The sequence below is a fragment of the Barbus barbus genome (assembly GCF_936440315.1).
Source record: "Barbus barbus genome assembly, chromosome: 48".
Taxonomy (NCBI): Eukaryota; Metazoa; Chordata; class Actinopteri; order Cypriniformes; family Cyprinidae; genus Barbus; species Barbus barbus.
In genome coordinates this window covers 4,068,295-4,093,415 of record NC_136726.1, presented here as the reverse complement: position 1 = coordinate 4,093,415, position 25,121 = coordinate 4,068,295, and the positions used below count along the sequence as shown (strand labels likewise).

General features: G+C 36.6%; 4 protein-coding genes across 5 annotated transcripts in view; 3 read left to right on the top strand and 1 right to left on the bottom strand.

Moving 5' to 3' along the window:
- Positions 1-15,063, bottom strand: part of LOC306866503 (ankyrin repeat domain-containing protein 27-like) — a 74,354-nt gene extending 59,291 nt beyond the window's left edge. For both annotated transcript variants that reach the window (XM_079411748.1, XM_079411745.1), the window contains exons 1-2: positions 14,950-15,063; positions 8,323-8,445 (exon numbers count right to left, since the gene is read on the bottom strand). In XM_079411748.1, the coding sequence (XP_079267874.1) occupies positions 8,323-8,424 (102 nt within the window). In that variant the 5' untranslated portion in view covers positions 8,425-8,445; positions 14,950-15,063. The remainder of the gene's footprint in view (positions 1-8,322; positions 8,446-14,949) is intronic.
- LOC306866520 (histone H2B-like) lies at positions 2,323-2,697 on the top strand (the record flags this gene model as incomplete). The annotated part of the gene is made up of 1 exon (XM_079411771.1): positions 2,323-2,697. The coding sequence occupies one exon, from the start codon at positions 2,323-2,325 to the stop codon at positions 2,695-2,697; it is 375 nt and encodes a 124-aa protein (XP_079267897.1).
- Positions 15,064-20,091: 5,028 nt separating the features above from the next.
- On the top strand, positions 20,092-20,409 carry LOC306866523 (histone H4; the record flags this gene model as incomplete). The annotated part of the gene is made up of 1 exon (XM_079411774.1): positions 20,092-20,409. One exon carries the CDS (start codon positions 20,092-20,094, stop codon positions 20,401-20,403), a length of 312 nt encoding a protein of 103 aa, XP_079267900.1. The 3' UTR covers positions 20,404-20,409.
- A 1,536-nt stretch (positions 20,410-21,945) lies between these two features.
- On the top strand, positions 21,946-22,320 carry LOC306866517 (histone H2B-like; the record flags this gene model as incomplete). The annotated part of the gene is made up of 1 exon (XM_079411768.1): positions 21,946-22,320. One exon carries the CDS (start codon positions 21,946-21,948, stop codon positions 22,318-22,320), a length of 375 nt encoding a protein of 124 aa, XP_079267894.1.
- Between the last annotated feature and the right edge of the window lie 2,801 nt (positions 22,321-25,121).

The window sequence follows — 25,121 nt, the reverse complement described above, 5'->3', positions numbered from 1 at the left end:
TGACATTTTAAGTTGAGTGATGTGTATCTCCCCGATTGCAATACTGTTTTTCTTGTGTGTTTTTGAGATAAAAACAAACCTCTGGTTCTTTTGTGTCACACCATAGGACATTACATCACACTAAAGGACAGAAATGGTAGTTATTGAAGTATTACTATTTAACTTTGAACATGTCACAGGAGAAATAGTTTCATTTTTATACAAGCAATATCAACATGTTTTTTTTTTTAAACAAAAAATTTTCGTCAACAAAATTCAGTCTCTTTCAATCAGTGTTACTAAAACTCTTCTAGCCCCTAAATATGATTGATATTCAAACTATATTCATTAAGATGTGAATACATATTTTAAAACTATATTTTAAGGTGTACTTTTTGTTCTATTTACCTTCTGCGTTGTTCTATCTTTTTCTTTCTGTGTGGATCCCTGTCTCTCTCTTCTAATTTCTCTCCCTCAATTATTTGTTTCAAAAGCATAGTATCACATTTTATACTTATTTTCATGACACTTTATAACAGTACAAGTTTTCTCAAGAATTACACACCAACTTGTGCAAACTTCCAGTTCAAAACCAAATAGTTTAGTCAAAAACATGTTCTCTTTTGTCAGACTCAAACTTTGGCCTCAGATGATACACAAACTTGTCAAATACTCGGACTACTTTCCTGTCTTGAGAACACTAGTGAGATCAATTCAAAACACTGTTACAAAAACCTCCTTTTGGGAAATAGGATCCTTTTGCTAGTCAATGTCTGTATACTGCATAAATAAAGGGATGCAGATACAGTAAAATACAGCAATAAACTTTAACAGTATTGATGGTATCCTTATTTGTTATTGCAGTTTCTTAGTCTTCTGAAAAAAATAAAAATATATATACTTCTCTGCCTCCCTAGAAAGTCGTCTCTCAGTTCTGCAAAAAGAGTACATGTAAGGACTACTTGGCTACAAATCAATTCAACAGTAATGAGTTTGAGGGTGTACAACACGTGCTACAGTTTTTACTGTATACAGAATAATGAACGTTCTCTCATTTGAAATATTGCTTATTATATTGTATGTGTAAGTAGTATTGAAACCTTGTAGATGAGCCTGTAGCCCATCTTCCCACATGGTCAGTCCATGCAGAAGAACAAGGTCAACTATAGTGTTTTGTATTTCATCAGGAACTAAATTACCTTTGACCTCATCCCCTTCATTTTTCTTTCCCCCTCCTATTCCTCTTTGTCTCCCACTACCAGGATTCATTTTCCAAAACATAATCATCCTGAGATGCTGACCTGTGTGTCATCAGTTTTGCTACTTAATGTTCACACAGGGATACATGTGTGCTGTTTGAGTTCATTTTTTTATGCTTGAGTTAATTATATTGTGTGTTTGTGTTTTCTGAATGAGAACATGGTTAAACTTGTGCAAAATGATGGCATTTTTGTTTTGCAGAAAACACTGAGAAATTGGAACGTGTGTGCAAACAGGTGAAATGTGTTAAAAGTTTTGAGAAACGTGTCTTTGTTTTGAGAACTGTATGAATGCTTTGGAAAATTGGGCCAAATGAATCAGTTATAGTGTGTTGGCAATGGAGGAAAACTGTAATGTTAAGTTAATAATTCATAAAAACAACTTAGGCCTATACAAAACTGCATCATAAATAGTTATTGCTATGTGTAAGTAAGCAAAGTAGGTAGAGGTAATTTCGTTATAATAGTTGCTTATTTATGGCGGAATTGATAACTATTGATTTAATGTTTCATCTGTAGCACTTTTTTTCCTTCAAAGACGAATGAGAGCATATTTATGTTTGTCTTGCATGGCGTTTTTATTTGCTTGTTTAGCGTTTTATTTGAACTGAAGTGATTTACAAAATAAAGAGAAAATAAAGTCAGGTGAGAATGATATTTAAGTTCGAGCAGAAGTGAAACTGGCAGAACAACAGAAAAATAAAGTGTCTAATCGTCATTGCTTTTCTTTATCCAAATTCTCTCAATGGGTCTATTAAGGGTTTTAAAAATTACACTGTATGATATTTGAGACATTTGTTTTCTTGTATAAAAAATAAAACAAAGAGACAAAGGAAACTTTTATCAGCTGATGGCATTCAAACTCGGAGCAGTGGGTGGGGCTATCTAGTCACCACCTGTGATTGGCCCTCGCTCCTCTGTTGATACTTCGAGTTGTCCAATCACGTTCGAGTTTATGGGTTTGGTCTATAAAAACACGCAATCAGAAAGCTCCATATCTCTTTGAAAATTAGCATAGGCGAGTCAATAAATATCTCTGTCCGGCTCCTTACAATCATCGATTCGCAGCATCATTTTCATTATCATGCCTGAACCAGCAAAGTCCGCCCCTAAGAAAGGCTCCAAAAAGGCCGTCACTAAGACCGCCGCTAAAGGAGGAAAGAAGCGCAGAAAGAGCAGGAAGGAGAGCTACGCTATCTACGTGTATAAAGTGCTGAAGCAGGTTCATCCTGACACCGGGATCTCTTCTAAGGCGATGGGGATCATGAACTCTTTCGTCAACGACATCTTCGAGCGCATCGCCGGTGAATCGTCTCGTCTCGCTCACTACAACAAGCGCTCCACCATCACATCGAGAGAGATCCAGACCGCCGTGCGTCTGCTGCTGCCCGGAGAGCTGGCCAAACACGCCGTGTCTGAGGGCACCAAGGCCGTCACCAAGTACACCAGCTCCAAGTAGAGCTCGCTCCAGCTCCCGACACACAAAGGCTCTTTTAAGAGCCAAACATCTTATCAGTGAAAGAGATTTTGTAGCGTTTAGTAGTTTTGTGAACTTATGCAATATTAGTGTTTAAACTTAATTTAAATTATAATTCTCAACCACTTTTTTTTTTTTGTTCTGACCGTGAAAAACGTTTGATTTTTGCCTTGAGGTATAATCATGTTTTCTCTAACAGTTGAGCTGCAGCCTGACTGACGGCCGTGAATTAGGTCAGTCTGCAAGTTTGAATCATAGTCTAAATAAATGGTTAATATTAAGTGTAAAATGTGTTTTAAGATTAACCCTTTATGGTTACAGAGTTGCCATATGGCAAGACTTAATTTCTATTAATTTCCTTGTGGGCCTATTCTGGGAAACAAAACAAAAAAATCTATTGTACTATGGGGATTAAAAGGGCAGGGTTTAAGGTATGCTTTAGGCGTGTTTGAGATGAACTACACAAGCCTAGCGTGGAGCTATGATGGGGACGTGGCAAGGCTGAGGGATAGTGTACAGTCAGCAGATTATTTAGCAAAATAAACCTCTGCAGGGTGATAAAGACTACACTGTAATTTTCCTGCTTATCAGTTACAGACCAGGGGTCTGTACCATGATGGTAGATGAACAAATTCAGAGTAATAGGATAGGTTTTGAGTTGACAACCAAACCACTCTAATCTGGCTTTGTTGGTACCATGAAGATGATCATCATCTTTCTGTCAACTCAGGCTTGATCCTGAGTTAATGGAGTGCTTGGACATGAATGTGTGACATCAGCGGCGAACAGCCAATCACAACACAGAGCAGGTGACTCACTTCTCGCGAGAGAGCCAGCGAGATTCAAAACGCTTTTGTTAAAGGTTCAGAGATTTAAGAATATGAGGAATTTAAACGCATTTCCACTGAAGTACTTGTCCATGAAAGAGGACAAATAAAGGACATGATCTTGCTCTATCAGTGCAGTCACAAGTGAAGTTAGTTTATAATATATAGTGATAGAGACTCAAACATGTAAGGTCACATGTAGCCATTTTTAAAGTGCTATCTGTTGATTCTACCACTTATTTCTATTACCTATGATGTATTAATATTCATTTAAAATAAATGCTTTATAATAATTGTTAAACTTAAAATGCTTGTGTGTAATGGAGTAATAATAATATAAATCATATGTAAATAGTAATTATCATTAAAGCCAGACAATTTTGTTGTATTTTTATTATTATTATTATTTATTTATTTAAGGTACTTCATAGTGACCTCTAATTTGTAGGAAGAGAAACCGAAGGAGTGGCTTTTTTGTATCAGACATATGTCACTTTGCTCACATCTGATTGGTCCAATTTCAGTTTGAGATCTCTAACGCAGACCATAACCTGATATTACTAAGTCGTAATACCCCTCTAAATCGATTAATGTCCCATATCTCCTTTTCTACGAATCTTGCAATTAAATACAGTTAGAAGAATATAGTAGGCATGAATATTAACACTAATATTAAGCAGATGTACATAAAACAAACCGAAAAATGTCATTACATCTCAATTCTGGGCGTCTAGAATGAAAAGCGCTTTGAATGCACATTCCCTCTGTGTTGGCCCTGAAATTACCGTAAGGTTAGCTGTTCAGTGTACCACTTTCATGGTACCTAAAACCCAGGATTGGTGCAAACTAAACTGAAACTTATCTGGCTAGCCAGCTAAACCGGCTTCATGGTACAGGCCCCAGATGGCGCGATTGAAGAATCAGAGTTGAATTGCAGGTGCCAGGTAAACATAAAGCAGATTATGAATATATTTAAGATTCACAAATACCAAAACAATGTGTCTACACCAGACGCGAGTGGCGAGACATGACAAAAGCAAATATGCCATAACTTACTCTATTACAATAATAGATTTTATTTTTAATGTTTCTTTATAAAATTTGACATGCATAATATAAAAATCACATTACGTTTTGAGCATCATGAACAGTGCTCATGAACTGTAAAAATGTGTTTTTAAGCTAATCTCTTATTACTCATGCATAAAAATGACAGTACACGCATAATGATGAGCTAACAATAACAGTTTGACAAATATTTAGCAAAAGGGAGTCATTCAACACTTCTGAAGTGTCTGCATGGATTATTTTTGACTTTTATGTCTGGAATGTTCCAGAAAACAGGGGGAATAATTACTGGCAATATGGAAAACTGCATACCAACGTACATTTTGAAGTAATCATTTTTCATGCTTACCCAGCCTGCTAGGATCTATACATACTAAAGTGTGAGAATTAACTTGCAATAGTCTAGTTTCATGTTTGATCTCTGCCTGGCCCTGCTACTACTTCTTCTGCTGTTCTCCTAACTGTTGTCATCTTAGGCTAGTTCCAGCGGTCACCCCTGACAGTCCTGCCTCCATTCTCTGTATCCACTGCTGTGTGCCCTCTTGTGCCCTGTCTGTGTTGTTAATAAACCCTGTAATTTGCCATTCTGCGTTTGGGTCCTCCCTCACAGATCCTGACAGTGGCTCCAGCAAATCAATCGTGCGACCGCTGTGCATACGAAGCGCTTCAGATCAATGCCTCAGCAGTCTAACAGCGCTCGTCAATGTCAAAATGAGATGGCCAATCAAATCAAAGTAGGTGGGGCTTACTGTTCAAAGAAGCAAAGCGCAAATTCAACAAGTTTCTGAGTTCCTGGACGGAGCAATCTCTGTAAATTCATGAAAAATGATTCAGAAACTATTTGTATGATAATCAAATAAAACTGCTTATATAATCTATAAATACAGCATGCTTAAAAAACAGAAAACCCTGCACGAGAATATTACAGAAACTTCTAGAAACCCCATACTTGCAAAACCAACATTTCTAAGAAAAAAAAAAAAGGAAAATTAGTATAAAAACTAATCTGTACTAAACCAATATCTCATAATTAAAAGTTCACATGCACATAGAAGTGACACAACTTGCCCAACATTATTGCATTATTATGCAACACTATAGAAACCTTGGGTTTATCAGAGATTGCTGTTTTGAAGTGTGTGTAAAATCAGACCGATGTTTAAAAGTGTAAGAGCTTCTCTTCCTGAATAATTGAGATGAGTTTAGCTTTCACAGCATCACTGCGTACACGTATAAATTCACAGATCTTTCTCATGCCATCCTGACTGGTTGAAGTCTGTGTGATTTCTGAATATTGTTCCTCATGAATGAGTTGCTGCTGAAGTAGATTATCTGCAATGATCTTAACATTTTTAACTCTCTGAATGAGATCTGGCCAGTGCTTATCAAAATATCTTACTTTATCTGCATCACTCTCCAGACGTGACCCGTCTCTCTGATGAATCTGATCAAGTTCGTCTTTCTCAATTATTGCAGTCCAGGCAATCTTCTGATCCTGCTCTCTTATAAGATTCATTTGAAGATCGTTCTTCAGATGTGTCTTGATCTTGAAGAAGTTTGGCTCATTTTCTCTTCTGAGTGTGATCCCTTCTTTGGGATGGACAGAGGCACCAGGAACATTAAGAAAATGTGGCGTTTTCATCCGAAGAGGTCTGTCAGGTCTGGGATGCAAGATCACATAACTTGATTTTTCGTTCTTCTCAACTTTTTCTTTTGCACAATCATCAAATGGAAAAAAGTAGACATGTAGAATGAGAGGAACTTCAGAGCGCATGTACAGAAGAAGATCACAGTGTTCGTCCCATTGCATTTTCCATCTTACAATTAATGTTTTAATAGAGATGGATGGTTGGACAATCTTAGCATGGAATCGGGTCAACTGCACAGGTTCTACGGTTATTCCCTCGTCTTTTACACTGAGGACTTTCACAGCATCTCTGAGGGAAGCTTCAGACTCTCCTAAACAGGCGTAATGTGGCAGATGAACTTCCTCCAGTTTCCCTGAGATCACCGTCACGTCCATCACTGGACCGATTCGGTTGCTCTGCAGTCTCTCCAGCTCTGCGTTGAGGAATCGTCCGTCTACAGTTTGATACTGAAGGGTGACGTCACAATCACAGACCCATCGCATCCTGGTCCTGACACACTCGTAACGGCCTGATCGAGTGCTGACCCTGAACTTTGACACTCCTTCATCTGTACAGGCCGAGAGGTCAATCTGAACCCACTGATCTGGATCAGCTATATGAACGCAAGACTGACACTTCAGCAGAGGGTGAATATTGAGCCCAGAATATTTGAGGTTTGAGGACCTGAAGACAGAATTAAAGAGTGAGATGTTTGTCTCAAGCACAAACAGGGTACAAAATGAATTTAACAATTAATTAACTAATAAATACAACTCTCCAGTTGGACGGTGACTTTATAAAGGACAAAGTGAGGGAATAAAAGTCTGATCCTCAGTGATGAAAGGAAGTGAACGACTCAAATCAACACACAAACTGTCTACTTAAAACAACAGCATCAACAAACATCAAAAAAGGAAAACTAAAACATCACAATTCACACACCTAACAACTTCTGTCTCTGTGTAAAATTCACCATCAGATCAGATTCTGTCAAATATTGGCCTGGTTTCACAGACAGGGTTTATAGACTAAACCAGGATTAGGCCATAATTCAATTATTAATCAATATTCAATTAATAATTCAAGTATTTTTTATAAATGTGCCTTAAAAAAACATTACTGATGTGCATCTTGAGATAAAACTAAGGCACTGATATATTTTAAGATCAGTCAGTGCAAGTTTATTGCACTGGTACTGGTCTGGTACTAGCCTTAAGCCTTGTCTGTGAACCCGGGGGAAAGTTTTTTTATTTTTTATTATATAATAAATAAAAAGAAAACAGATAGAATAGATAAAGAATAGAGCAAGCGTTTGCTTTTGCTAACTGTACAATGAATAAAAATAATTTAATAATACAAATTTTAAAGAATATAATAGAATATAGAGTGCTAGAGTTAGAGGGTCAAATAAAGATCACGTCATATCTTTAGAGATGTGTTTTTAGCCGATTCTAGAAGATGGCTAAGGACTCAGCTGCTCGGATAGAGTTGGGCAGGTCATTGAGGGAACAGTTAATGTAAAAGTCAGTGAAAGTGATTTTGTGCCTCTTTGGGATGAACAATAAAGCGACGTTTACTTGAAGAACGCAAGCTTCTATAGAGGCACATGAGTCTGAAATAATGAATTTAGGTAAAGGTGTGAGGGCCCTTTCATCGCTGCTTGCAGCTTTAATAGTTTAACTTGAGTTTTGAATCTCTGGCGATTGTATTTAGACTTCATAACTCATACAAGTTGAGTTTATTTGTGAAGATTATCTTGATGAAAAAAAAGTGTAAGAATCAACTTCTGTTGCTCACAGAACATTTTTTGCCTCAAAAGTCAAAGAAAAATCCTATTGGCTTTTTGTCGCGGTAACCAGGATGTTGCCAATTTCAAAAATGTCATGACCACAGCACTCCATTAGTGGAGCAAAAAAATAAAGTTGTAAAATGTAAATGTAAAAATGTAAGTAGCTAAAAATTATTAACAAACAACATTCACTTTTGCTCTGTCTGAAAGCTGTAAATGAGTAGGAGTTTAAACAATATTGCCATTAAATAAAACTTAAAAATACCAACATGAGAAATGTGGAAGAGAGACTCACAATGCCATGGAGTTCTGCCGTCCTGCTGCACAGATCCGGTCGGTGTTTTTCCAGGGCCTGGTAAAAAGGGTTCTTCAGGATATTCTCATCATACACAGCCATATGTGTCCCGCACTCCAGTTCCTTAGAGAGACAGGAGGGGACAAAAAGAAATGCATAAAGAGAAAGAAAGACCTGACAATATGGCACTACAAATAACGAATGCAATGGAAAACATGAAATATTATTCTCGACTTTATCCTCGAAACATTTCGACTTTGTTCTCATAATATTTCAACTTTATTATCGTAGTATTTTGACTATAGTCTCGTAATCTTAGATTTTTTTTTTTTCACGTGGCACTAAAACGGCGTCGTACTAATCAATATTGAAGCCTGTTCCCACCACAAAAAACTAAAAAACTGTTAATTCACATCTCACAACTCCTAAAGATATTAATTAGCTGGTTCAGTTGCATTTGATTGTGGTTGGAGCTGAATTCTGCAGGACGGTGGTCCTCCGGATACCCCTGTCGTAGACCATCAAGTCAAATAAAAAAAATCCAAACATGGTGAGAAGAGACCAGTTAAGACTTTATTTTCTCTAAAATATTTTCATATTTATATACACATTTCAACCCAAAATACTGGTGTCCCAAAGTATCGGTGTCCATTTTTCAACTATCCACACTAACACCCTGTATATTTATTAGATAATTTTCACTCAAAACTTTTAAATTGTTGTTTAAATAATAATTAAATAATGTTGCTTCACAATAATTGCTTCACAGTAAAACAGCAAGCTGCAAAATGAAAATATCAGGCGATGTTCATAACAATCACGTGCCTCGTTGCAAATCAGTACGACTATTACAACCTTTATGTTCATATTGTTCAATCATAAATACTGTATTCATTATAAACACTAATATTCGAAGACTCAAATAACATCAGAAGACTCAAAGCAGAACATATTTGTAGCATCTACATGGACATATTTATGTATATGACATATGAAAGGTTCAGTCTGAAATCCTCATCTGAGCCTGACGCTGATTCATGTCACATATAATTAGTCTTTTAACACGGTTACGAGAAATAAAACATGCTGTATTTCATGACAGACCATGGAAATAGCAACCGAAGCTAAATAGCCATATGCAAAACCTAATAAAACACAGACTGCATGGGATAAGTTAAATGATTGAGCAAAAAAAAAAATAATAATAATTTACTTTGTGTATACAGACACGTTTCGATGACGCAGAATATAAACAATGACAATATGAGTGCTAACTGAGACTTGAGGTTGGTCCAAGATGGCGACCGGTGTAGATGGTGTATTCTGAGCTCCGGGACTCTGACCGAGCACCAATGATTTAAACTGTATTTTTGAGACTTTATTATTGATAAATGAAGGAGTGGATCATTGCTCTTGCATCTAGGAAGTTATTTCGCTTGAATAAAAGACCTTTTGCTTGTTGTTAACCAAAGTGCTAAACCAGAACACGTGCGCAAGTGTGCTACGATGTCAAAGAGAGATGCCAAGAAGGTGAGGAAGGAAGGCTTGATAATGGATATAGAAGCTGTAAGTTCGTTCTCCGGTTTATGTACACCTCTTCCTGATACTCCCACAAAAAGCCCAAATCCTAAGAAAGTTTGTAACGTTACCAAAGAAGAGGAAGCAGTTTCAAATGCTGACATCCTAAAAGCCATTAATGGCTTAAACGACCGTTTTTTGAAGTTTGAAGAAATGGTCATGAAAAACACAGCTGAAATTGCTAAAGTGCAAGAAAATGTGAAAGGGCTAGAAATCCAATGGAAAGGTACTGAGGATGCAGTAAAAACGATGAGGGATCAGATGACTATCGTGAGGGAGAGACAAGAAGATTCGGAGCGGTACAGTAGGAGGTGGAATCTTCGTCTTCTGAATCTTCCGGAGAGTAGCAACGAGGATGTGAGGAAGGAGGTGATGGAGATTATTGCGGAAATCATTCCAGAGGAAAAGAGCAAGCTTGGTTTCATGGTGGACACTGTGCACAGGGTCGGACGCCCGAGAGAGGATAAAAGCACACGTCCAATCATCATTCAGTTCACCATGCGCAATTTCAGATTCAAACTTTGGAGAGCTTCTTTCAACTCTGATGTCATGAAGAAAAAGAACCTTCGGATGACGGAAGATTTAACCCAACTGGAGAGGCAATGCAGAAATAAACTGTGGCCTCTTGTGAAGCAAGCGCGTGCTGACGGAAAGAAAACGAAATGGCAGGGTCCTGATGTCGTCATTAACGGTGTGAGACACACCGCATAACTTGTTAAACTTCCCTTAATGTGAGGTTCAATTTAAGCAAATGGTGTCACACGATCATAGGTTAAATTGCTCTTCTTGTAGGCAGTTAAAAGAGCAATATGTTTACTCCAATCGTTAAAATATTTAGGAGTTTATTAAGGTACTTGTGTTCAGAGTTTTCTACTTGAGGTAAGCTAATCTTTATACTTTTATCTCAGGTTGTTGTTTTTTTTTTCCTGTTTTTTTTCCTTAACTAGTTCTCATAACTTTTCAAACATCCAGTTCTTTAATTTTCTTTGTTTGTATTATGACAGACTTTTGTTTTGGTTCCTTAAAAATAATATCTTTGAATGTTAGAGGTATTCGCGATAACACCAAGAGGAAGTCAATGTTTTTATTTAGTAGACGGAAGAATGCTGATTTAATTTTTTTACAAGAGACTCATTCGGTGGAAGATGATGTGAAGTTTTGGAGAGCACAGTGGGGTGATATATGTTATTTTTGTCATGCCTCTCAACAATCAGCAGGTGTCGCCATTCTGCTTAATAAATTTAAAGGAGATGTCATTGAATCAGCGACCTCAAATGAGGGTAGATGGATAATCTTGGTTTTCAAATTAGATAATTCCTTCTTTATAGTTTGTAATTTATATAACTATAACAATACAGCTCAAGCAAAAATAATGTTTTTACAACTTTGTTTGAAACTTGAAGCCTTTAAAAACAAATATAAGGAGGCACATTTGATTATTGGAGGTGACTATAATGATGCTCCAGATGATCTTGTAGATAGAGTACCTGTAAGATTAACTCCACATTCGAGATTCAAAAGTACTGCATACATATGTGAACAACTGGCAGTTATAGATGTTTGGCGTTTTCTAAACCCTGATATTAACGAATTTACCTGGAGCAATGTTAGTAGATCCTCTCAGTCTAGAATTGATCTATGGCTTGTATCTCCCTCTTGTCTGCAATTTGTAGCAGAATCATCACATAGCTATGCTCCATTTTCTGATCATAAAGTAATTTCAATTCATTTAGCAGGAACAAAACAACAAAATGGTAATATACGTGGTTATTGGAAATTCAATAATAATTTATTAAAAGATAAGGAGTTTTGTGATTTAGTAAAAAAAATAGCAAAAAGCATATTTGATAATAATGGAGAGAATCACATACAAAAATGGGAATTTTTCAAGTTTAAAATTAGAGAAACAGCAATTAAACGAAGTAAAGTAATTAAAAAAAATAATATAGCAAAAGAAATAAGTATTATGAATAATCTAAATATTTTAATGACTAAGAATAATCTTTCAGAGGAAGAAGAAACTATAATGAAAAAATTAAAAGAGGAAATTGATAATATGTATAGTGAAATGGCTAAAGGGGCATTTGTAAGGTCGCGAGCAAAATGGCTGGAGCATGGGGAAAAAAATTCGAGTTATTTCTTTGCTTTAGAGAAACGAAATCGCAAGAGAAATAATTTAACTACTCTTAAAATTGATAATAACATCACTTCTAATTCTGTAGACATTTCTAAATATGTTGGTACATTTTATAGCAATATATATAAGTCTAATATTCAATTCGATGATTGTGATACATTTATTGAATTAGTTAAAGCATTTACACCAACTATATCTGAACAGTTTAAGTTGGATTGCGAACGTCCCATTACTAAAGTGGAAATCTCAGAGGCTGTTAGTTCAATGAAAAAAGGTAAATCGCCGGGTAATGATGGGCTTTCAGTTGAATTTTATTTGCATTTTTGGGAAATTATTGAAAATCCTATATTTGATTTATTTAAAGAATGTATCTTGAAAAAGGAAATGTCTTCGAGTATGAAGCAAGGTTTAATATGTCTTCTCCCTAAGCCTGATAAAGATCATTTAATTATAGAAAATTGGAGACCTATTACACTCTTAAATATTGACTACAAAATTTTATCGTTAATTTTTGCTAAACGGTTAAAAAGGGGTCTTCATGAGATAATAAGTGAAACACAAACAGGATTTATGTCTAACCGTCACATTAGCTCTAACATAAGACTTGTTCTCGACTTGCTGGATTATTCTGATAACATTAATACTGAGGCACTGATAATATTTCTAGACTTTTATAAGGCATTTGATACGGTAGAACATTATTTTTTACTTAAAGCACTTCAGATTTTTGATTTCGGACAAAATTTTATATCTATAGTGGAAATGCTTTATAAAAATATTGATAGCTCTGTGATATTATATCCAAATACCACAAAAAGATTTCCTGTACTGAGATCAGTTCGCCAGGGTTGCCCTATTTCACCGTTTTTGTTCCTGCTGGTGGTTGAATTACTGTCATTACATATTAAACATTGTCCTATTATTAAGGGATTGTCTATTTTTGGTAAAGAAATCAGAGTAACTCAATTAGCGGATGATACAGCTCTCTTTTTGAGTGACAAACATCAGATTGATAATGCTATAGCCATAATTGACCAATTCTCCGCTGCTTCGGGTTTAACGCTTAATAAATCTAAATGTGAAATCTTATGCCTGTATCAGACTGATGAGGAATTTTTTTTTAATTTACCTGTTAAGAAATGTGTAAAATATTTAGGTATTCATGTTTGCAAGGATCACAAGGAACGTCAACAACTAAATTTTTTACCTAAATTGAAGAAAACTAAAACAATTCTAAATTTATGGCTTCAAAGAGATATTTCTATTTTAGGAAGGATTCTTTTAATTAAAGCAGAAGGGATTTCAAGATTTGTTTATCCTGCTCTCTCTCTCGATGTTAATGATTCAATATGTAAAGATATAAATACCATATTTACAAATTTTGTATGGAAAAACAGACACCATCATGTTAAAAAAGCAGTGCTTTCTGGTTCTAAGGATGAAGGTGGATTTGAACTTTTGGACTTTTGTGACTTAAATTATACCTTTAAGGTGAAATGGTTGAAGGAATGTTTGAAAGCACCTGAGTCCATATGGTACTTTATCCCCAACAACATTTATAATAGTGTAGGAGGCCTAAAATTTTTATTGAAATGTAACTACAGTATTACAAGATTGCCGCTGAAGTTGTCCCAATTTTACCAACAAGCTCTTCTGGCCTGGAAACTTTGTCATTCGCACAACTTCTCTCCACACAAGTCCATCATTTGGAATAATGAATGCATCACTAAAGGGAACAAGTCACTCTATTTGCAGAAATGGATCGATAGAAATATTATCTTTTTAAAAGACCTTTTTGATGATAATAATCAATTACTTAATTATGAATCTTTTCTCAAAGAGAAGGCATTCCCAATAACGTTCAAAGAATATAACTCTGTTTTCAAGTCTATACCTAATGGCATATTAGAACTAATGAAAGGTTATAAAAAACAAAACGAAATTCTCGGTTTTAATTTTACTCTTTATATAAACGGTATGGATATTATGAGTAGAAATTGTACTAATAGGCATATCAGAAAATGTTTTTTAAATTTAAAGAAAATAACACCTCGTGGGAAATTTTTCTGGAATTCTCATTTTTCTGAAATTAATTGGCATGAGGCGTGGCTTGTTCCTTTTAGATTTTGTATCACAAATAAAGTTAAGGAATTACATTTGAAAATATTACACAATATATATCCCACAAATATGTTTATTTCAAAATTTAGACCGGTTGATAATCTTTGTAGTTTCTGCAAGACAGAACAAGAATCGTTAACTCATCTTTTTTATAGTTGTTCATTTTGCATGACATTTTGGAAAAGTGTTGAAAGTTATCTGGCTTTTAAAACAAAACACTCAATAACAATTGAAGGGAAACAGATTATTACATATTTTGATTGTAGAGATAGAAGTTTATGCAATATTGTAAATATTTTTATTTTATTAGGTAAGTTTCATATTCATAAAGCTAAATTTTCTAAATCAAGACCATGCTTTAAATTCTTCCGAACTGAAACTGAAATATATTTTGAGTCTCTTAAATTGGTAAAAAATAAGAAAGCTATGTCAGCAACTGATATATATTCCAAACTTTTCAATTGAAAATATGAAAATATTATTATTATTTAATATTAATTTGTATTTGATGGCTCTGCTTTGTGTTTGTATTGTGTTTGTTCTTTTTGTTTACGAACTGTGATGTTTGTATATCTGTTAATTGAATTCTAATAAAAAAAAAAAAAAAAAAAAAAAAAAAAAAAAAAAAAAATCCACAGCAAAAAAAAAAAAAAAAAAAAAAAAAAAAAAAAAAAAAAAAAAAAAAGTGCTAACTGAGACTTGCTATTGCTAACACAGCTCTAAAACAAGAGAACAACCACACTGAAGATTTCAATAATGCTGTCATGAAAGAGGAAGGAGGTTAAGCTTACCTCATATAATTGTGTTCAGGGTGATAATGTGGTAAACAGAAAATGTACTGGAGTTTGGCAGCGAACGCAGAAACATTTCAGACAACTTATCCTCAGCAGCACAAACTGATGATTAACCTGAAATTAGCTCGACCAATCAGAGGTGAACTCGATGACGCGTTAACCAATCACAAAGCGTCTTTCAGTTTCCAGCTGACAGAGGAAAGCTTCAGCTTGTGGCAAATCTTTTAACATTATTTCTTGAGAACGAACACACAAACTTCAACTGACTGAATTGTGATGATAAAATAATAATAAATAAAATCGTTGAGAAACAGTACTTAAATTACTTTGCGTGAACTACACACATCAGCTCACTCTAGCGGCAAACTCTAAAACCTGTGCATTTTATTTAAAATATTTACATTTATTTAATAACTGTTCAAATAAACCCTTTTCGTTGTAATTAGGATGAAAATGCAATATTTGTATTATGGAGTAAAAACAAAATAGTTTTACACCTCTCATTAAACTGTTTAATTATTTATTTAATATTATTGTTACTTTTTAGTTTTTTTTATTTATATGTTTTGAGTTTTTAACTTAATTAAAATACATTAAATTTAACTGTACTCCAGATATTTAATCCTGATTACATTTGACATAATAAAAGGTATAGAGCACACACACACACGCACACACACAAAATAACTGACTTGCTCTTAAGTAACATATCCTTCCTTTTTCAGATTTCTGAGGCTATATTCTGATGCAAGCCAGATTTTGAAAACTTGAACCGTTGGACCACTTCTTATAATGGCATCAGACTTTTGAAAGTGATGTTATTTATAAAGATTGTAATGCATTAGGCCTGTTTGCCCCACTTTTCTGTAATTGTGTCATTGATTGTATTTAACTGCCAAATCAAATAAATTGACTGCTGGAAAGGTATCATTTGAAAAGGTTTCCCCCAAACACTGGTCAGAAGTTTTATATGTTGTTTCAACATTAACTTACATCGTGTTAACATTTTATGTTGACATTTCAAATGATTTAGAACCATCATCACGTTGATCAAATAATATTACCAATGAAAGATTTGTGTTGTTGATTTCAATGTCGATTCAACAGCAGTAGTGATGTAGAATCATGAGAAGTGTGTTCTAGAGATTGTAAAAATTGTTTTTTACAATCACTTTGCTACTACTTTCTGAACCTTGATGTCATTTTTCACAACTCTAGACACAAAACACAGGCGGTCTAATGTTCAAAACATTGCATTGTGCATTCACATCTTTAAAGAAATCTTGCACTATCATTGGTTAAAAAAAAAAAAAAAAAATTACTGTGAAATACCATTGAGACATAACTATAGATCACCCACGCACAAGCAACCGATAGTTTCACGGTGTCATTGTTCGTACAATCATTAAATATTGTAGAACAAAATAGGTGATACAGGTTTCATTGTGGTACTACATGTACAGTAAATACATCTCTGTAAAAGCACTGCCGTAGTAGAGAGAATACTACAGGCACAGTGGAATCATTGAACAAAGTTTGTAATTTATTGTTGCAAAACACTACACTCACAACATCGTTTTATTTGAATCAAAGCAAAAATACAGTAATTAGCTATGAAATAGAAAAGACAGTACTGTAAAACATCAAATGCAGTGTTCAACTTGCTTGTACTGCAAGAAACAAAACAGGAGTGATTACTGTACTTCTACATTGTCATCAACTCCGTGTTGATGTTTGGGCACAGGTTCTCATCTACATCACAATGGATGTTTTCATTAGCCAAACATCTTGGAAAAAACCTTCGGGCATGGCGAATCCAGGCCTGACACACACTGGTCTGCTGTGATGTCATTGCAGGCGTCATCCATGGCCTGGAGAAGAGCGACTTGTTCATGAGGGTGCCTATCATGAACCTTCCATCTCCATGCGGAGAAAAATTCCTCAATCGGGTTAAGGAAAGGAGAGTATGGGGGTAGATACAGGGTGGTAAATTGTGCATGGGCCTGAAACCATGCTTGCGCCACATGCATGATGGAACCTGACATTGTCCCACACAATGACATAGGTCACACCTTCAGCTCTACAAACCTGATCGAGCTCATCAAGAAAGGTGACAAGGAGAGCTGCATTATATGGTCCAATATGAGGTCTGCGTCCCACCACACCATCTTCTGATATAGCCGCACACATGGTAATGTTGGCCCCACGTTGCCAGGTACTTGGATGGTTGCCCGCTGGCCAATGAAATTCCGACCTCTCCTCCTGGTCTTGGCCAGATTAAAGCCTGCCTCATCCAAATATATGAATTTGTGATGGTCGTCATCAGCATTCAGCTCCATCACCCTCTAAAAATACATATTGGAAAGAGATTACTGTACAATGTTGAATTTTTGGGAATGTTTTTACAACAGCCATCTTGAAACTGAACTTACCTGAACATACGCAGTCCTCATTTGCTTCACTCTGTCTGCATTTCTTTGGAAAGGCACACGGTATAGTTGTTTTATAGATACCTGGTGTCTTTTCAGTATGCGTGCAATAGTCGGCAAACTTATGGATCCCACGTTGTTGAACATGTCTTGAATGAATGAACGATGCATTTATATGGCGCTTTGTGTATTGCTGTACACCCAAAGCGCTTTACAATCATGTGGGGGGGTCTCTCCTCAACCACCACCAGTGTGCAGCATCCACTTGGACGATGCGACGGCAGCCACACTACAACGGCGCCAGTGCGCTCACCACACACCAGCTACAGGTGGAGAAGAGAGAGAGTCATTGAGCCAATCAAGTGTATGGGAATTATTAGGAGGCCATGATAGACAACGGCCAGTAGAGGGAATTTGGCCAGGACACCGGGGTTACACCCCTCCTCTTTACGACAGAGAGTCAGGACCTCGGTTTAACGTCTCATCCGAAAGACGGTGCTTTTTGACAGTATAGTGTCCCCGTCACTATACCGGGGCATTAGGACCCACACAGACTGCAGGGTGAGCACCCCCTGCTGGCCTCACTAACACCTCTTCCAACAGCAATGTAGTTTTCCCAGGAGGTCTCCCATCCAGGTACTGACCAGGCTCAACCCTGCTTAGCTTCAGTGAGCAACCGGTCTTGGACTGCAGGGTGATATGGCTGTGGCTAGTTCTGATGTCTTCATTATCCAAGATATGCTGGCAAATTTCTGTAAGGCGAATATCATTTCTGGCCCGAACCAGACCAACCACAGCCTGCTCTTGTTGGTCCGTTAGAATTTTGCCTCTGCCTCTACTATTTGGCCTGGTCACAGTTCTACAGGGAACATTAGCGTAAGAAGGGAACATCACCTATTCTGTGATGCACCTTGGTATGCAATCATTTGAGAGTAGCATAATGTTTAGTGCATGCTTATAACTTACCGATTCTCATTGCGTAAAGTTCTGATTGAGGCCACGGTTGACCTTCTGAGGTTTGGTTGTATCATTGTAGCCGCCTCAGTCATTGTCATGCCATGATTTATGACATGGTCTACAACTATTGCCTGAATTTCATTGGACACTATGCGGTTGCTGCCGCTGTCTTGGTCCGTGGCCTTGTCCTCTACCATGTTCCCCCACACCTCTCAAATGAGGCCCACGACCACCTCTCAGAAGGGGTGCCTGTCCCCTGCCATTCCTTTGACCAACACGTCTTCCTCGTCTTCCTCCCACCACTGCTTGACCTCCATTGTGACCTGGATCACCTGCTGGCTCCATGTTACGTATCACTATGCTCTTGCAATTGGACCCCAATCAACTCTTTATATACTCATTCCACAATGTGCACTCAATCATCAGTAACGAGTTGGCAGAATTGGACAAGCAATTACAAGGGCCTGCATCTATACAGTGCAGTACTGGCAATACTGTAAATAGTCTGAAAAGGTGGTACAGTATTTGGGACCATAGACACAGTGTCTGATGAAGCATTATGATAAAATAAGCCTAATTGGTTCATGTTCCATGCTAATTGGTGACAATGAATCTCATTACAGTATCTTGAAACATTCATGATTTAAACATGGAAGTTTGTTTGTCTGTTTCCATACAACTATGCATTAAGAGTAATGCAACAGTTACTTATCATTTTGAGCAGTTGTATCAATTGATAGTTAGATCATTGTAAGGAAATTAATAGACACTCGTTTTAAATGTAATGTGTGAATTGCCTTTTGAAATAGTAGTGCTTTGATGTTGTTGTGTCATATTGAACATGTGATTTTTGTTGAATGAACAAATGATCTAAGTTTTATGTGTATTGTATCCAAGCAATTGAGAAAAGGGTTAGAGTTTTGAAAAATGTGCATTTTGATCATTGGTTGTGAGTTTTGTGTCTAGAGTTGTGAAAAATGACATCAAGGTTCTGAAAATAGTAGCAACGTGATTATAAAAAACTGTAAATAAATAAATATTTTTTTTTGCTTTAGTCTATTCCTCTCCTCCCTAAATGTCCTACAGTGTAATAATATATGTCATATTTTCTTCCTCTGTTATCCATGTCCCACATTTCCTGCCATTTCTTCATCATTTCTTTTTTGATCATTGCTTTAGTTTCTCCTTTACCAAAGGGAATATTTATAACATCTCTCGTGCTGGCTGATATTTTTGCTAGTTTGTCTGTTCTCTCATTCCCTTTTATATTTACATGAGCAGGTACTCAGCAGAATCTCACAATTGACTTTCTAGCATTAAACCTTTGTTAGATTTCTTCTTTTGAACATTGAAAAGAGCTGCTACAGAGTCAACACAACATACTACTCTGGCTTTATTTCCTCCACCCACTGCACATCTTACTATAATCGCCATCATCTCAGTAAACTGACAACTGATCAGATAAACTTTTTTCACTGCTTACATTCAATGTTTCCCCTCCCTTCCATAATAAACCAAGTACTCCAGCGTGAAGTACATGAAGCACTGATGTTACACACCTCTGTACAGTAGGTGGCGGTATGCACCTGGATAATTTGAGAGAGAGAGAGAGAGAGAGAGAGAGAGAGAGAGAGAGAGAGAGAGAGAGAGACCCCCCCTTCGTGTGTTTCAACTAGGTCCTGTAGACTACTATTAAGCTCTTCCCGCACGCCTTTAGCTTTCAAAAGTTCTGTAGACTTTAATATCTGCAGCGATGTCTGGAAGAGGTAAAGGCGGTAAAGGACTCGGGAAAGGAGGCGCTAAGCGGCACCGGAAGGTTCTGCGGGATAACATCCAGGGCATCACCAAACCCGCCATCCGTCGTCTCGCTCGCCGCGGCGGAGTCAAGCGTATCTCCGGTCTGATCTACGAGGAGACCCGCGGTGTGCTGAAGGTGTTCCTGGAGAACGTGATCCGCGATGCCGTTACCTACACCGAGCACGCCAAGAGAAAGACCGTCACCGCCATGGACGTCGTGTACGCTCTGAAACGACAGGGACGCACTCTGTACGGCTTCGGAGGATAAACACGTCCGTATTATCAGAAACACACAACGGCTCTTTTAAGAGCCACCCACATCTTTGAAAAGAGCGTTTCAATATATGTTATATTTTTATGGAAACTTGTGAATATACACCAGCTCGTGTCACCCTGAATCTAGATTGAGGTCTTGGGTAAACGACAAGATGAATAGATTTTTGAAAAGTGAAAATGCAGATAGTTTTCTTTTGAAGGTGGTGTCTAAAATACAGAATTATATGTTCATTTATCATCTATGTATTCTTTGATATATCATGTTATGATCTTATTCCGGATCAATTTATAGTTTAATGTTAATGCAGTTATTCATAGATTTAGTGCACAGGTACTGCATTTATTTTTCATATCTGTCTGTTTTAATACCTAATGTTAGATGTTCATATTCCAGTGACGTATTGCATTTGTCTTTTATGTCTGACATAAGTACACCTTGTTCCCTTTATGTTGGACAGGATGTTGGAAACTCATTATTTATGCATAATGTTTTTTTCTTATGCACAGATGTTGCTCGGTTAATGTTTCTTGGTATTAAGCACTCTCTTCTAAGTTGATATATATTTATTCATTTAGCTATATACGTCAGAGGTCGCACGCCTCTGGAGCAACTAGGGGTTAAGTGTCTTGCTCAGGGACACATTGGTGTCTCACAGTAGATTCGAACCCGGGTCTCTCACACCAAAGGCATGTGTCTTATCCACTGCGCCATCACCAACCCAGAAGTGATATATTTATCCTAATGGATTTTTAATAAACTACACTTCGTCTGCCTGGATCTCTTCTCAGTGCATCAGAGAGTTAGGTGTAGAAATATAAAATATACTGTTTGTATAAAAAACAGACTTCTGGAGAATCCCCACAAGCTTAAACCAGACTTGTTTTTATAAATAAAGGTTTTGTATAAATTAAATATTTTTATGCTCTGTACCGTCTTTAGATTTTAAATCTTACTCTTAATTCTTACAGAAAACATTGCGTTTTTGCACTTTCTAAATAAAATTATAACGGTGGATTTCAGGGTTTTTTGTGGGAATGTTTGGTTCGGTTTAGCGCGCCTTTCGTTACAATTCTGTCCCCAAAATATGGCAACTTGGCAAGTAGCTCCAGAGAGAAGCTTGTTCTGAAGTAAAAGTTTTACACACAAATGCTTCTACTTCTTACCGAATTTACATGGTTTTATTGGTGGATTAACTGATTTAATATTATGAAATCCGTGCTGACTTAATGTGCAAAACGGTGTAAAACAAATATATTTTTTAAATCTTTGTGTTTATCAAAAAGATATGTTGAGCGGGAAAGTGAGACAAAGAAGCTTGTGTGGGAGGAGACAGCTTTCAAATGTAGAAGCCTGTGATTGGCTGATGTCTGTCTAGCAGCAGATTTCTAACCAATGAAATTAGTTTCTTTCAGTCGTTGTGCGAAAAGACACAATCAGGGAATAGCAGCCAGCCCTCTTAAATTAGCATGAGATTTCCATAAATACCCAGTACATGCCCCTGAACTGTATCGTGCTGTTTAACTGATAATTATCATGCCTGAACCAGCAAAGTCCGCTCCTAAGAAAGGCTCCAAGAAGGCCGTCACTAAGACCGCCGCTAAAGGAGGAAAGAAGCGCAGAAAGAGCAGGAAGGAGAGCTACGCTATCTACGTGTATAAAGTGCTGAAGCAGGTTCATCCTGACACCGGGATCTCTTCTAAGGCGATGGGGATCATGAACTCTTTCGTCAACGACATCTTCGAGCGCATCGCCGGTGAATCGTCTCGTCTCGCTCACTACAACAAGCGCTCCACCATCACATCGAGAGAGATCCAGACCGCCGTGCGTCTGCTGCTGCCCGGAGAGCTGGCCAAACACGCCGTGTCTGAGGGCACCAAGGCCGTCACCAAGTACACCAGCTCCAAGTAGAGCTCGCTCCAGCTCCCGACACACAAAGGCTCTTTTAAGAGCCACACATCTTATCAGTGAAAGAGATTGTGGTGTTTTAATATGGTTTGTCAATACGCTTGTCAGAATTAATTCAAATGACCCTCAATAAATATTTAATTACCTCTTGAGCTTATAACTAATTACCACTGCATACCCATATCCCCCAAAAATGTATTTAGTCATTGCAGTGCCACCTTGTGGTCGATTCACAAAAAATTAAATATGACCATGTTGATGAATCATTATTTTTGGTTAGTTGATATTCAAATTAATGGTTACGATTCGTTCATTTTGAACGAATCTTTAATGTGACTCGGGAAGAACGAGTCGTCTCGGGTAGTGATTCGTTTATCAGTCGCGCATGCGCATTGCACAACATTCTATGGGTCCTGTACTGGAATTAGTTCACCTCCCGAGTCTTTGGGTTTGAGTCGTTCGTTCATCACGTAACAGCCCCATACGCATAACCAATGCAGCCTGAGCCGGAAAGAGAATTGATTAGTTCATCTCTCGAGTCTTCGGGTTTGAGTCGTTCGTTCTTTTGTCATGTGACGTGACAGTTTTGGACAGAGAAATTAGTTAATTTACAACCTTCCTTACAAACGGGTGCATAGTCATTATTATTAGTAGTAGTATTATTAGTATTATTATTATTTACTCTTACAGTTATGTGATGCTTTTCTGGTCTCAAATTATTGCTTTTAATTTCGGTCACATGGTTCTTTTCCATAACACCATGTGGTAATAAAGATAATAACGATGGTTATGCTTTATTTATTTATTTATTTTTTGGAGTCTAATCTTCATAAAATACAATACCTTGTTGTATTTATGTCTTTTGAGTTAACCCTTTAGATTGGACTATAGTGTTACTTACTATACTTTTGTAACATATGACACTTTAGACATTAACACTCTGTACACACTCCTGAATTATTTTTTATTGTTTATTTTTTGTGCCAGAAAAAGCTATAGCAAAGAAGATAACTATTCCAAAATGAATTTAAACTATTTAAATAAAAAATACAAGAACATTTAAATATACTAAAGCCACAGAGCCTTAAAAAAACTCAAACAAAATACTGCACAACAAGCTAGGCTTTTTTTTATAATAAATAAAATAACCGTTTTGTGCCAAAAAAGATTTCTAGCTAAGAGAATAACTAATCCTGAATGAATTTAAACAATTTAAATAACAAATAAATGAAAAAAAAGACAATTTTTATTTCTAGGAAAATGCTTATTACACATATTTTATGATAATTCTTAAATATGATCCAACATACAAAAAATACAGTTTTACTTTATGGTAGCCTATTTGATATGTACTGATCCGGCAAGTGGTCACGCGACAAAAGAACGAATGACTCAAACCCGAGACTCGAGAGATGAACTAATCAATTCTCTTTCCGGCTCAGGCTGCATTGGTTAAGTGTATGGGGCTATTACGTGATGAACGAACGACTCAAACCCGAAGACTCGTCAGATAAGAGGTGGTGCACAAATCAGACTAAAGACCCAGGTAAACAATGAATTAATATTTTCTGTTTCTTATAGCATTATAGTTTTGTATTGTTTGTAGTGTGATAAACGTTTGCATAAGTAGTAGATGTGTTTGGAAAGTAACACGTAACATTTGAATTATATTTTTGCTAAAATTAACGAAATGAACGAAATGACTCGAAAAAAGATTTGTTAATTTTGCTGAACGAGACTCAAAGGTCCGAGATGGTAAAATGATCCGAACTTCCCATCACTACGTACAAGCACTGCCTTATGTGGGATTCCCGCTCATATTTCTCGTGCTTGAACGCCATTGGCCAGTTTCACTGGCGTGATTCAATAAGGTTTCAGTACTATTCGAGGAAAATGTATTTCCCATAGCAATGTAGAGTGACCGAATTGAAGGGGAACATAATCTACTCCGGAGCAGGTTATCTTCAGAGAGCAAGTTGCTATGGCTACTTGCATACCCTGAAAGTTACCTCCGTTTTTTTAATCTGCTAAAAAAAAAACAATAGAAACCATCACAGAAATTCCAATGGTTTCCATTAAAATACCATTATAAACCATTAGCTTTTTCCAGTAAAACCGATACAAAATTCCTTTTTGTAGTGTGTTTTGGGCATTTTTCAAATAGGATTTAACATCCCACCAATAGAATCCATCACATACGATTATGATTTCAATTAAAACCAATACAATTCCCATTATAACCATTAAATCCATTACATTTTCTATTGTGTTTTGGGCAGGGTTCTGATTTTTTTTCAGCAGGGTGGAAACGAAAGCTGAGGTTATCCGCTTACTCTTAAACATACTCGGGTATTTCACATAACATGCTTTCTGGAACACCCCCCATATGTTCTGTTCCAGATGTAGACCATGTTGTTATTTAAATGTTCTTCAATTCAGGTGTCATATGAATGATTATATGTACGTATGTAACAAATTCCTTGTGTTTGCATACTTGGCGATTAAAAGATTACTCTGATTCTCATTATTTCAAGAGTTCTGCCACGTTTTTATTTGATGATTTTTACATCAATTTATATCTTGGTTCAGAGTTCAAATAGTATTATGTTTTAAAGAGTTCTCTTTGGAAAGTTTGTCTGCATAGCTTAAAATAAATAAATTGTGAACAATTTAATAAATGGTCAGATTTGTAAACTTTATGTACAATACATACTAGCCTATATGAAGCCCTGTAATAAACTACCATGTGATTCTCCTCAGACTGGAACGAATGACGTATCGTATGAGGTAGTATAGCTCCGCCT